At 39.7% G+C, this 13,891-nt stretch overlaps 1 protein-coding gene across 2 annotated transcripts in view; it reads left to right on the forward strand.

The window, feature by feature from the left end:
* Nucleotides 1-7,479, forward strand: part of LOC113167819 (copine-9-like) — a 61,121-nt gene extending 53,642 nt beyond the window's left edge. For both annotated transcript variants that reach the window (XM_026368690.1, XM_026368691.1), the window contains 2 exons: nt 2,570-2,643; nt 5,287-7,479. In XM_026368690.1, coding sequence (XP_026224475.1) covers nt 2,570-2,643; nt 5,287-5,469 — 257 coding nt within the window. In that variant the 3' untranslated portion in view covers nt 5,470-7,479. The remainder of the gene's footprint in view (nt 1-2,569; nt 2,644-5,286) is intronic.
* The last annotated feature ends 6,412 nt before the right edge of the window (nt 7,480-13,891 follow it).

Raw genomic sequence — 13,891 nt, forward strand, 5'->3', positions numbered from 1 at the left:
TTCATGTTGTGACTGCTGTGTAATGTCTTCAACAGTGTAAAAAGGATTCTTTAAGCAACCTGGCTACAGGCAGCACAAGTGTTCAAGGTTCAGTGTCTTGTCCCGGGAGACTTTGACATGTGGCCAGGTGGAGACCACCGACCCCAGAGTTGATGAGTGACCACTTTACCAACGAATCCACTTCCACCCTAGATGTATATGAGATGAGAGTTATAGAAAATACAGCATCGAATGTAAGATGTTTTGTATCAGATCACACAAATTCTACGTGAACAAAAGCATTAAAGTAACTACAAAACCCTCATCAGTGGAAAACCAGGTTGGAAAAAGTCACAGAAGTTCTGGAGCAAAGTTTAATGGACTGATGAGTCCAAGGGTAGAAGAAGAAGTAAGGATTTGCTCATGATACAGACTATACAAGCTCATATTTCAAGTACAAGTGGAGGTATTGTAGTCTCATGGTTTGGGCCTGCATGGCTGCATCAGGAACAAGCTCACTAATCTCTATTGATGACATAAATCATCATGATAGCAGCAGAATAAATTCAGAGTACAGTGCACAGAAACTTTTTTGTCTGCAAATTTACAGAGAAGTGCATCAAAATTAATTGGAGGGGAGCTTCACTGTGCAGCAAGACAATGATCCAAAACGCACTACAAACTCAACATAAAATCTGAAGAAGGCTGCAGTAAAAGCCTGGAAAAGCATATCAAAGGAAAAAAATGACAATATGGTGACGTCAGTGAGTCCAGGCTTGGTGTAGATCTTACAAACTAGGAATTTGCCATCAAACATTAAAGCCACAGTATGTAACTTAAGCTGGTAGTAGCATGAGAGTCAAAATCAACTTAACTTGCTTTACCCAGCCCTCCCTTCCATTATTCTGCTATTCACTCCTCTTGTCTGCTATGCTCTCCCATGCTCTGCACTCTTCAGCTTAGCAAGTTACAACCTACAGTATCATGTTTTAAGAGTATATACACATCCAAAATCATTTTCTTTCAACTGTTCTAATTTTATTTATATCCCGAAACCACAAATTTGCCTCAGGGTGGACAATCTTACAATCTGTAAAACATCCCTTCTGGTCCCTTCGTCTTTGTTCCAGTGCTGTGTTCATTTGTTGTGATGTAGTTGATTGCTTTGCCAGATTGAATGCCAATTACCAAAAAGTGGATCATCTGCGTGTTTATAAGTCATCTCTTTAATGCTGAGCAGATTTTGACATGCCATCAAAGAGCGTGCACTGAAAGCATTTGAAATCTAATCGGTTTTAATTGAATTCAATAACCTTGAAATAGCGAAGGCACAAATATGTCTTGTAAAAGGGAGCATTTGACTTAGACCTTGACTTTGACCTGAAGGGAGTCAACAACAGCTACTAAGAAAACAAGAACACTATAGCAGCTGTGTCGTAATTGCCTCTTCATACACACCAGTATGCTGTTCCCCTTCCTGGGAGAATTGCTACAGAAAGTCAATAGACTCGAGTGTGTAGCCATCTTACAGCTCACAGATCAATGAATTACTTTTCATTGGGGATTCTGTGTGTGTGTGTGTGTGTGTGTGTGTGTGTGTGTGTGTGTGTGTGTGTGTGTGTGTGTAGGCTGTTACTGCTCAACAGTGTGTGACGACTTAACACATCGTGATTGTGTTTGATGGCCCATCGTTTTCTACTCGTTTAAGCAATCAAATGGTTGGACTGTAGTAATACATGTCACAAGATGAAATTAGATTAATGTTACCTCATGATTTGTGTACGCGTCCATATCTTTGGTTGTCAATATCATTGTTAAAAAGACATTTTGTCATTGGGACAAGATGTTCTCTTGACCTCAAAAGACAGTTTGACTGAACTGAATTAGATTTTAAAGACTACGGCCTGAATTTAGGGTTAAAGGTTAGCTTACTTTTTGGTTAAGGTTAGGAGTTTAATTGTAATGTTAAGGTTTAATGAAGCGACTGGGGAATATTTCAAAGTGACTGGCTCTTACAGCTGTAGAAATACAGTGTACAACATATTGCCTCTGTTGCTTTGTGTTTTCATGAAGTCACTTTCAGTATTGCGCTTTTCATTCCATTTTCTATTAGCTCTGTGTGAATCTGTTTGCTTGTTAGACCTCACCTCTTTGACTTTTCTGCACATCCTGCAGATGCTGAATATACAGTGTTTTGCAGGTTCTGTGTTTAAGACCTCTCAGAATACCATCTCCATCGGAGCGCATCTTTGGAGCGAGCACCTTCTCCTACATTTGGCCATTGTTGAAACGGCTGTGTGAAAGTGCTCATGTAGCTAAACTCCTAAGCTATTGAGCTTTTCCCATGAGTGGTCAAAGTAATTTAAATATTCTGACCTATAATGTAATTGTGCATCATTTTAGCTCAAAATATTACATTTTTTGCTTCGTGAAGTGTTCCTACCATTCTGCTCTGAACACCTGTTCTTACCCGCATACTGTGTTTCCACTTCAGCAATTACATTATGAAAATATAAAAGAACATCCTGTACCAGCTCCCTCAGTGGTTTCAGTATTGAGTCATATTCTCTCTGTCACCTTCTCTTTTTAGCTATGGAGGAGCTGGATGGTGATGAGGTGAGAGTATCCTCCAGAGGACGTCTTGCAGAGAGAGACATTGTACAGGTACTCATCATAATTCTATTTAACTTTGCAGGTTAGGCGTGAGCATGTTTCTGTCAACAGCAGCAGTCGGGGGGTAGTTATCCCAGGAGGAGGAGAGCTAACATTCATAACACACATTCAAATACACGATGGTGATAGGTCACTTTGCTTCAATATTAAATTGCCCTCCACAGCGTGGTACCACTCAACCACTCCAGCGTCCACCTGTTTAAAATAAGCAATGTCAAAAGGTCAGTGGTAACTCATTCAGTTCTGCACCTTTCTCTCATGTACAGTGAAGTATGGCCCTAAGGCATTAGGTTGTTTTGTTTAAAGTAATAAAAAGTAATAATTATGAAGAAGTCAGAGTGAGGCACATTCATCAGCCACATGCAGACTTCTCTATGTTCACGCATATCCCTAATACATCAACGTCTTCTCTGGCTCTAAATACCCATCCATAGGAATGTCTTCTTCGTCGAGCGACCCCTGTGCTGCAAAACAGTAAATTAGTGACATGTCCAATATGGCAAATAAGGACGTGTAACGGATCTTCAGGTGATTTATACTATGAAGTCTCTGTGTACCAGTTAGAATCAAGTCACCAACAACTAAGTAGACTAATAATTCAGAGGACTTTATATATATAACTTTATCCTCACTTAAAACCAGGGTCACAAATGGATTATTTGTGATACATACAGTCAATATGTGTTTACAAACTCTTACAAAGTGAATGTATATCCTCAATAATACAAAACTGGAAGAAGTGCCTGAATAAAGCAGAAATAATTGCTTACTGGATCAACAACCCATTTTTCCTTTATCGTTTCTAAGTTCAACATGAAAGAGCTGCTCTTCCTTTAAATTATTGTTGTGCTGAGTTTTACAAAGAGCGAATGGCAACTCCAACAGGGTCTGATAAAGCCAGATCTGGCAAGAGTAAATAGTAATTTTCGAGAACCATTTAGAGATATGAGAACACAAATAGGAACGACGTACAATGGCCTCAGATAACAATGTGCTATTGAATTTTGTATAGTAGTGTAGGAGACTGGTCAGTCAGCGGACGCGGCGTCCAATGATAAATGAGCGCTTACAATGATAAATGGATAATGGCTAGACATCGAGACGAGGGATGTGAGTATAGAAGACTGCAGTGTGAAAGAGGCAGTGGCTGTCTAGAAACAAACACCTCACACTGAGAAATTAGTTACTCACTAATAGTAGTCTGTACTTTATGTAGCTTGACCGTCCACCCTGTTAATAGCAGGGTAATGTACGCCTTAATGCTGAAGCTGTATTGATATTGCTGTTGTTTTCACAGTCCTGTTCCTCCACTTTGTTTCACTAACAGCAGTAATCACATTTGCATGCACACAGTAATCGTCTGATTGCCTTTAACTGTATAATGACAATAATTTAATCAGCATGTTTACACTTGTAGCAGGGGATAAAAAAACAAAGTTCATCCACTTTACAATGCCAAGCCTATACTTGTTGTTACTGAGTCGATATAATGCGTAACTGCCTTCACTGCAGCAACATTTATTATTTTCCTCATGATAAATAAATGAACCCATAAACTAACACACCTAAAGTATTATTTTGACTTATATTCTGATGCAATCGGACAAGTCCCAGTTAGGAAGTGTTGATTGCTCACTAATGTACACTTGTATGTGTGATTGCAATTGCAGCTTGCGGCTAACGGCTTGAATATGTTGCACAAATATTAGCTAGGTGGCAGGTTTCAATTGGGTATTTTCATACTATGTCACCCCTTTAACCATGTAAACCATTGCACACATGTAGGTTTTGTGTCTAAATGTCAGTGTCTTAAATATGAACAGGCTCCATAATTTAATGATGTGACCAATTATTTGACTACAACTTGTCTGTTTCAAGTTTTTCATGAATACAACGTTAAATACACAGGAAGACATTAAATGCATCACTTAATTTTTAATGCACAGCTGCAAAAACACTATAAAATAGATCTTGTAAAAATGATGTCTTAGTAAGAATTTTTAAAGCACATCTACAGCACATCAGTGAATGAAAATATCTGTGGTTTAGTTTCATTGTGTGTAATTTAGGTGCCAGAAATACAGAAGAGGAATGTGTGGAATAAAAAATAGAATACACTATGATACCAGGAGTGTGTGTGAATGATAGGGAGCCAAGTGGAACGGTGAGGTTACAGGGAGCAGAGGTGAAGAAGCTGCTGGACTTAGGGTCAGCGGTTCAGAGCAACGGGGAGTGTGAAAAAGAGGTGAAGAGGCGTGTGCAAGCAGGATGGAACGGGTGGAGGAAAGTATCAGGAGTGTTATGTGATAAAAGAGGATCAGAAAGAATCAAATGAGTCCATCAGAGGGACAGCCCATGTCAGATTTTTGGAGATAAAGTCAGAGGAGAGATTGTGAACATATCGGTAAACAGATGCTGAGGTTCCAGCTGCCAGACAGGAGGTGTAGAGGAAGTAGTGAGAGAGGACATGAAGTTAGTTGGTGTGAGAGAAGAGGATGCAGAGGAGAGGGTTAAATGGAGGCAGATAAGTTTTAAAACCTGTCAGTGATGTTATCTGTGAGAACATTTTATCTTCTGTTTGAAATGCTTCTAGCTCGATATCATCAGCCTTCACTGATTTACATTTTTTTCCAGTTTGTTCCATTTAGAGATTACATCGACAGATCTGGCAACCAGGTCCTCAGCATGGCCCGGCTGGCCAAAGACGTCCTAGCTGAGATCCCTGACCAGGTGGTGTCATTTATGAAAAGCAGAGGAATTGAACCGCGACCGGCACTCTCCTCCTCCCCGTTAGCGGAGGTACACCAGCATATGTGACACCGACAGCCACGGCCGCTCGTCTCAGCCACTCCACTCTGACTCACTCTCTTTCTTTCTTCCCCCATGTGCTTATCTATGCTCACCTCTTGTACAATAATGTGTCACTTAAAAGAAGCAGAAGGTTTGACCAGTAACTCTTGACCAGCCCTCTTCCTCCCTTATCACCCGTGAAGATAAACGGCGCATCACACCAGTGCACCGGCAAGTCATCCCTGACTCACCTGCTGCTGATCATAACTTGTTCCTCTCTTACTCCCCTTGTTATATGACAACTCCTTTTTCATTTGGTGTACTAAAGAACAGTGTGACTGATCCATGACGGTTTCTCTCCTCTCCACTGAGTTTGACATGTGTCCTTGTCCCCAGCAGCATTGACACTTCTCAAATTTGGCTCAAGTCCCAGAAGTGCAGGACACTAAAACTAATAAAAACTAATTTAAGATGGTCCCTAAATCAAAGCAGATCCATTTGTTAGCAAGGCATGCCAGCTTGGATCAGGTGGGTTTTTTTGGCCACAGTTTGACTGTAATTCATTTGGGTAATTCTTCACCATGAGGACAGGTGTTTGTGATTTATACTGTACTGCCATCATTACCATTGAGCACTACCTAACCTCTGGAAACTGAAATAGAGGATGGCAAGCAATTACTTTAACCCAGATAGATCATTTGGAGGATTTAGACACAAGAAGAAAGGGAAACCCTGTGTTTCCACGTGGGTAGACAGAGGGTAGCAGACAGTCGCACACAAACACTTACCCCTGTCTGCCATGCCACACCCACCCCACCTTTGCCCAGCGTGGGCTGAGGATGGGTGCAGATTTCCCCCTCCACCCCCTGCTGTTAGAGAAATGCCAGTCTCTCCAGCTGCCCTGCAGAGAGGTGGAGGGAGAGGGAGGGAGAGAGGAAGAAAAGTGTGGGGGGGTGGGAGCGACAGGGAAGAGATATGAAGGTGTAAGAGAGTGAGGGAGAAATAGAAAGAAACAAATTAAGGCCCAGTTTAAAAGAGAAGAGAGAGGCGGGGAGATAGGAGCAGGCAAGAAGGCATCCAGAGATTTGTTTGATGCCAGAAGGTAAAGAAAAATGGGAGAAACAGATGGTGGCAGATGAGATTTTACGGTGGCAACAAAAGGCAATGCAGCCAAGTGCTGTCTGTAGTTTAGTTTAATGTGTCTTTGTATGCATATTTATTGGGAAAGAAAGCTCAATGAAAGATAAATGCACATTCTCCATGAAGCAATATACCTGACTCCCAGTGTAATGTTTGCCCTATGCATGTCCCTCCCTCTCCCCTGCCATGACTTGACATTTTTTGCCCCTGCAGACTGAAGAGGTGTACAAAGTGGACAAAGTCTGCAACCTAGTGTTCATCGTGTGTATAGCAGGGTGATTTTATTATGCATGACTACTGTACAGACCTATACTAACTCCCAGTGCAGACGCATGCCCTGATGCAACTGACGTTATCATAATACAAGACAGTTATAGTACAAATTCCTGCATCCCAACCACTCAGAGAGAACTCTGTTGATCAAACTACAATCTACAATCTATGTGAAATGTGTCACATGGCGTTGTGCGTTAATATCTATGTGATGGTGGTGGCTTAGAGGGATGTTTATCCTGTTTTATGTGTTGTGTAAGTATATTCAATTTTTATAAAATTAGTTTACTTGTCAGGTTTTTGCATGTTGGGGAATACGTGCATTACAGTGTTCACTTAGCTGTTGTCATTGCAACTAAACAAGAGAAATATATCTCAAAGTGATATGCATTTTTCCTGCATCGCTGTACATTTTTATTTGTAGATTTCTGAGCTAACCTATGTGTATGTGCAGTGTCTTGCAAAAAACTGGTATATTCCATTATTTAAGCTTGTGAATTTCCCCATTGAGAGACATGTATTTTTGATATTTTGCAATGATGTGGCCTGTTCCCAAGGTCAAAAGCAACTGATATGTAAGGTCTTTGCAAGACTCCAGCGGTTTCAAAAAGTACTCTGAGGGCAGACCAACGTGTTGTGTGATTTTTGTACAACAAGAGCATTTTCATCTGTCTTTTACCTTTAACATATGACTGTATGAATGTCCATATTCAGCCTACTGAATATACGTAAAAAAAAAAGATGATTTTTTTTGTATATACAACATATGATGAAATGTTCCCCAGTTGTTCGCTTACAGTAGAGCTATAAAAACCTTTTTCATTAGCATCCCTAACAATAAATATTGTATGTAGACGTTTTTATGAATGTCCAGGTAATAAGAATGTACAAGTTTAAATTAGACACTAGTAACTGTTTTATTAACGTGTCTTTGTTTAGCATAAAGCAACACAACCCACTGTAGAGTATGTTGTTTGTTCCCAGAAAGGTGATTTAAGGTGACATGTTTGTGATATTACAATATTAACGATATCATTCTCTTACAGTCTAATATAATACTGAGCCTCCTGCTATCGAAACGCCTTGAAATGGTTCAGTAAACAGATTTAAACACTTTAATACACGTGACTATACACAACGGTGGCATGTTGGCATCATAACTGCTTGAAAGCGCTCATGTACACACTCACTGGTATCTGTTCCTATTTTGTGTTGAAAATAAATACAGTATGTGAGAGAGCAGATAGCTATGACACAGTTAACACAAGTGTTAAATTGTACAGCTGAAAGACACCCAAACATCACGTCCGTGTGTGATTGATGAACATTTAATTTCAAAGCCATGAACATTAATCTGCTGCTATAATGGCCTCCACTGATATGAGAAGGCAGACTGATGGTGGGTGATAAGACCTGGCTAGCAGCCAGTTCATCCAAAAGGTGTTGAATGGGTTCAAGATCAGGACTGTGTGTGTGGACCAATGAAACAGGAAAGAACCGTGGAGGTGCACCATTTACCAATTTACAGCAGACATTTTAGCTTGTAATAGCCCTGAATTACAGGTGAACTAGTTCCACGGTCATGGTGGTGAATACTGGTGCATCAGGACACTTGGTGATTGCAGTGGAAAATTTGTAAAAGCTGTCTACAAGCTTACACATAAACACACGACTAGAATCGTTGCAGCTGGGAGGGTGTGAAAATCTATTTTTCTCCATGAGCAGGTAAGATGCTGTTCTCCCCAACATAAAATAAAACACCTGTGATGTAGTTTGTTTGTGTGTGCAGCTTAGAATGACCCATTTATTTTATTGGTAATAAATAAATCATCAGCTTGCATCTCTAAAACTGAACTGAAATAGGTAAGACACCAAAAAGCTGGACTGCCCCTGGTTACTGTTAATTTTCAGGATGCACAGTATGTTACCTTTAACCTAAATCCAGTAAATATGCACTAAAGACATCAGCTAAAGTTGCTAATAAACCTGACTTAAAAGTGAAATATGGCTCAAATGGATGAGACTTTATTACAATTCATCCTCAGGGGACCATGAATGTGGGTCCTAAATTTCATAACAGTCTCTTCAGTATTTGTTGCAACATTTTAGTTTGGCCCGAGATGTGTTCCTAGAAAATATAAAATAAGTATAATAACATTAATTAGACAGGTTGTTTATTATTGTTTAAGTGTGCCGTTACTGTCTGTAGACACCAGCAACGTGGAGAAACCGTGACTAAACTGATCACTGCAGTTGCACAGAGGAAAGCTTGGAGCCAGACATCCTGTGACGCTCTATTAAACATAATGGCTTAAGGAGGCAGAGGAGTAGCTTTGCCTGGATGTAAACATGCTACTAAAAGAGGTGTTTTGAAGCAAGCAGGCATCGGGGAGAGACACGAGGAGGGTTTATTCAGAGACACAGAGAAGCAGCTGAGGAAGCGAAGGAGCACGTTGTAGAAACTTTAAACACTTTTAAACTAAGCACTTTTCATTAACCACTCTGCTTCAGCTCTGGACAACAAGCAGATCCTAATGTCATTACATTTTTTTTTTCTCTTTGGTCCTAAACATATTTTTTATGAGTATGTGGAAAGAAACAAGGAACAACATCTGGCAAAAACGTGTGTTTTTTTTTTTTTTTTTTTTTTAAATGTACTTGAACAAACCCGGTTTTGTGGGACTTTGGGTAATAGGTCAGAGAGGCTTAGCTCAGGGAAACTTTGGGCAAATATAAATGAAGCCTTTAAGATTGGAAAAAAGAGGAAGAGAAATGAGGCACACTTAAAGTAGGCAGAAAGCTGCTTGAGGGCTACTAGAGTTGGACAAACTACTGTAAGATTGTGTGTAACACTTTTCAACAAAATTGCTCTAACTACTGGTCTCGACCAAAGGCCATTTAGGGTTTTGTGCATGTTCCAAAGCGGCTTCCTCAAACACTAACTGGAACCCAGTAGAAATACAGATATTTGATCTATCTGACATATGAAAGTGGAGAATGACTGTGTTTCGTTTAATTCAAAGTGACAGATTCTGCTGTACATGCTGCGAATTAATGCTGAGTAAATAATCAAAGAGGCCTAATCATGTCAGCCTTTTAACAGGCTCAATAAAGGTACCAGTAGTATTACCAATAACAACAATCTAGCCTTTCTGTTTTTCCACTTACCTCACCACCAAGCTGCTTTATAAAACAGCTTTTTGTTGTTGTTATGCTGTCACAGCTGAGAGCTGCCGTGGATGGAGTTATAGACCAAAGAGAGACATGGCCAAAGTCGGCACAGTCACACGCTCTGTAAATCCAAGTAATGTCTCTCTTGAGGGGCTAAGTCAGATCCTTTTAATGGAATAGTTTGACATTTTGAGTAATATGCTTATTCACTGTCTTACTAAGAGTTTGATGAGAAGATTGATCCCATACTCGTGCTTGTACACCGAGCTCTAGAGGAAGAAGCCAGTTAGCTCATTAACTTGTCTCACTCTGTCCAAGAGTAAACATTAATGTTGTCTGGCGCATTCATTTAACCTGTACAAAGAAGTAGTAGCTCAGCACATCTCCTGCTGTATTTTTGTACAGACTGTTAATTAGTAATTCAAAGCGAGATGATTTTCTCACCTTCAGACAGACCCAGCCTGGCTGCCTCCCTTTATATTCCTGTCTTCACACTAAGTTAGATGTTTTGTGATTCTAGCTTTATAATTAACTCACAGACATAGATGCTATGTGTATTATCTATGTATGGATTATGAGAATATGGGCCCCTGGACACAGACAGGGAAAGAGTTCCACCTATACAGTTTCTTTGTGGTCAGTTTGCATGGTGATTCTTGGTGGTAGGTTTGCACTTGTTTTGCATCACTCTTTTAAATGTATTGTGCCTGGTTTTGGACATTTTCAGTCTGTTTCTAGTCATTTTAAAGCTTGTTTATGGTATATTTCTTTATGCATTATTTTGGATATTTGTCATTTCAATATTTGTGACTTGATAAGAAACGGCAGCATAGTCACCTTTAACAGAGGATCCATTCAGTAACAGAGCATTTCCCAAAATGTGGGACTATTATTTTAATCATAGAACAGACAAACATAAGTTATTTAACACTAAAGAAGGTGGTTAACCGTTTGACAGAAGACGACAGATTCAGCTTCTTTCTAAACATGCATACTCACAGTAATGTGAGCTGGTATTTTGGTTAAAATGAACAGGGTGTTCTGCCATCAGTGCAACTGCAATTATGTTAACAGCATACTTGGATGACATTGCAGCTTATATATTGTATTTTTCTCATTTTAGCAAATTCACTTAAATCCATCTCATTATGAGTATGCAGCACCGTCCAGAAGTGATACTTCTCTTCCTCATTACATAATCTCTCTGTCTCTTGGCGTCACTGGAATCTATGAATAGACCGAGACATAACTTAAAGCCATTAAAGCAAGAGTTTGGTCAGCACGGCGCGCATACTGATGCAAACCATTTTTAGATCAGAATAGACAGAGGAGGAATGGGATACATAATACCCCTGTTTTGGAGTTTGAATAAAGGCAATGCTTTGTTCTCTGTGTCTGTAAATGGTTTGGATTAGTACTACAGATCCAGGACTTGGAGGCAGAATATTCTCTGTGGAGCATGGCAGTAGCTATGACAGCAGCACAACACTGCAGCCTGTGTCCTGGAATGAGTAATAAATGGATGTGAAGGGTTTTGGAAAACAATGACGATGATGAATATATTACATTCCTCGGTAGCAGATTAAAGCAGATAAAGGTTACGTCTTTAATGGTACGATAAAAATTCAACACGAAGCGATACTTGGATAAATAAATGAATAACTATGAATTCTGAGTTTTTGTGGGCTGCAGATGTAATTTTGACATGTCTAAATGTGACATTGTCAGCGATAATCGTATTAATTTCTGTGCTTCTGACCAGATGATGAATTTAAGCTCAACATTCACTATTTTCTCTGTTTGGTCTCGGTCGGCTACTTTAGCTGCTATCTGCTAATCTTGGCCTATTTAATTACGGTCTAATGCTGAGCAGGGACAGAGGGTTTTCAGAGCTGCAAAACAGCAAAATATGCTTGTTTATTTTCATAGTGAGAGTTTTATTTCACAAGGCTGCTAAATATGAAGCTTTAGCTGCAGCAACATGTTGGCTTAGCCGGCCCGGTTTGTTTGGAAGGTAACAAAATCTGCCCACCAGCACCTCACTAAGGATCACTAGTAACATATCATATCGTGTTTGTTTAACCCATACAAAATTTATAAAGTATAAAATAGAGTTTTTGGTTTTACAAGACTATTTCTTGCCTTATGCTGCCCTTTTAACGTGCACATCTGTATTTGATCTGTTGTTAATATAAAATAACTGAGTAAAGCTGCTTTTAATTAAACATTTCAATTATATTTGATATTAAATGCAATATTTTACACAGAAAGTAAGACATTTCCTTAACTACTTTCTACCTATAGTCATTTACCCCACTTCAGGTAATAAACCTTAGAGTGAGAAATACAGTCAAACGAAAGAAAGCAGGAGCATCATTTATGCACCTTATCCAATTGGCCAACAGCCAGTACAGAGCATTAGCAGAGACAACAAAGCAGGGACATTAATCTCATGGAAGGCATTATAGGGATTTTGCATATTTTGGTGCAATCCATGGTGAAACTGCATTTCCTCCACATTAGCATCAGGTATTTATCAAACACCCACTCGCAGAAAGAGATGACACTGCTCCATTAATTCCTTTAAATGGAATATTTGATTTCAGACATCAGGCTGAATAGTGACTGACCCATTTACACAGCACACATTTAGCCTTATGTTGTCAATTATTCTCCTTAAATCGTTTTTTTTAGACAACTGCCTCCCACAAACAAGTGTGTGTGTAGGCATTCATGTACGTAGGCAAGTATATCATGGTTAAACAAATAAAAAGCAAAGAACAAAACAGGTACAGGATGTATGGTCTCTGGGTGATTCAGGTCAGCTTGTCTTTTCTTTCTCAGTCACATAAACACAGAGAAACAGACCACATGCAGCTACAACCCAAAATACATATGAAGCTGGCGTCTAAGTGAACGTGATGTGGAAAAGTGAACTCTGTTACATATCATGTGCGTCACTGTGTCTGAGGTCATAGTTCATTAACCTGTCTCTCTTGTGTTTTCTCCCACTTTGTAACCTTGAAACGTACCTGGCCTCACTCAGCGTCATGTGTTGCTTCACTCGACATCCACAGCCATCTAGCACCGAGAGCCACAAGTTACTCTTAACAGTCCCAAAACTAGGGGTGGAAAACATTAGCATGCTGAGGCTTTTACCCATATCTCCCTACATTACCTCTGATTCGAAGGAACATATCACTCGTTAACTACCTTTACATCATTTTGAAACATGGAACATGTGTCAGTCACAGTCACTGCATGAGAACCATCACTAGATGGTCCTGAAATATGTGCTAGCCTTATTGAATTTGTGTAGGCAAGTAGAAAGTGTTAGGTTTGGTGAACTCAATTAGCTCTTATTATGAAAAGCCTTCTGTGTAACAAATAGTAAAACATGCAGTTGAAATAATAAAATAAAGCATAATAATAACCTCTGTACTCTTTGTGTGCATGAACGTCAATACGTTGTGCATCTCTCTCTATCTTCTCCTCCCAGTCCCTGTTTTGACTCAGACTTACTGTGCTGGACCTCACTCTCTCCTGGTTGTCTGTGCCTTTTTCCCAATGGTTTGAATCTGAACCGTTTTCTTTCACGTCTCTGTCTCTTATTTCCCCAGTGAAGTCGGTGAAGTGTGAATGATGTACTTGGATTTTTTCCCTCAGTTCAGTGTAGACCTGGAAGCTGCATCACAGCCTCTCAGGTCATATTCTTCATCTACTGTATGTTTATAATCTGTAATGTTTTGTAGTGTCATGCTGATTTTTTGGACACCTATTGCAAGTCCATCCATCCTCGACAAAGGATCCTGTCTCAGTTGTTCTTCCTGAGATTATTTTTCTCCAATAAAATTGATATTGGGCT

Source organism: Anabas testudineus, chromosome 7 (assembly GCF_900324465.2).
Source record: "Anabas testudineus chromosome 7, fAnaTes1.2, whole genome shotgun sequence".
In the NCBI taxonomy this organism is placed as follows: Eukaryota; Metazoa; Chordata; class Actinopteri; order Anabantiformes; family Anabantidae; genus Anabas; species Anabas testudineus.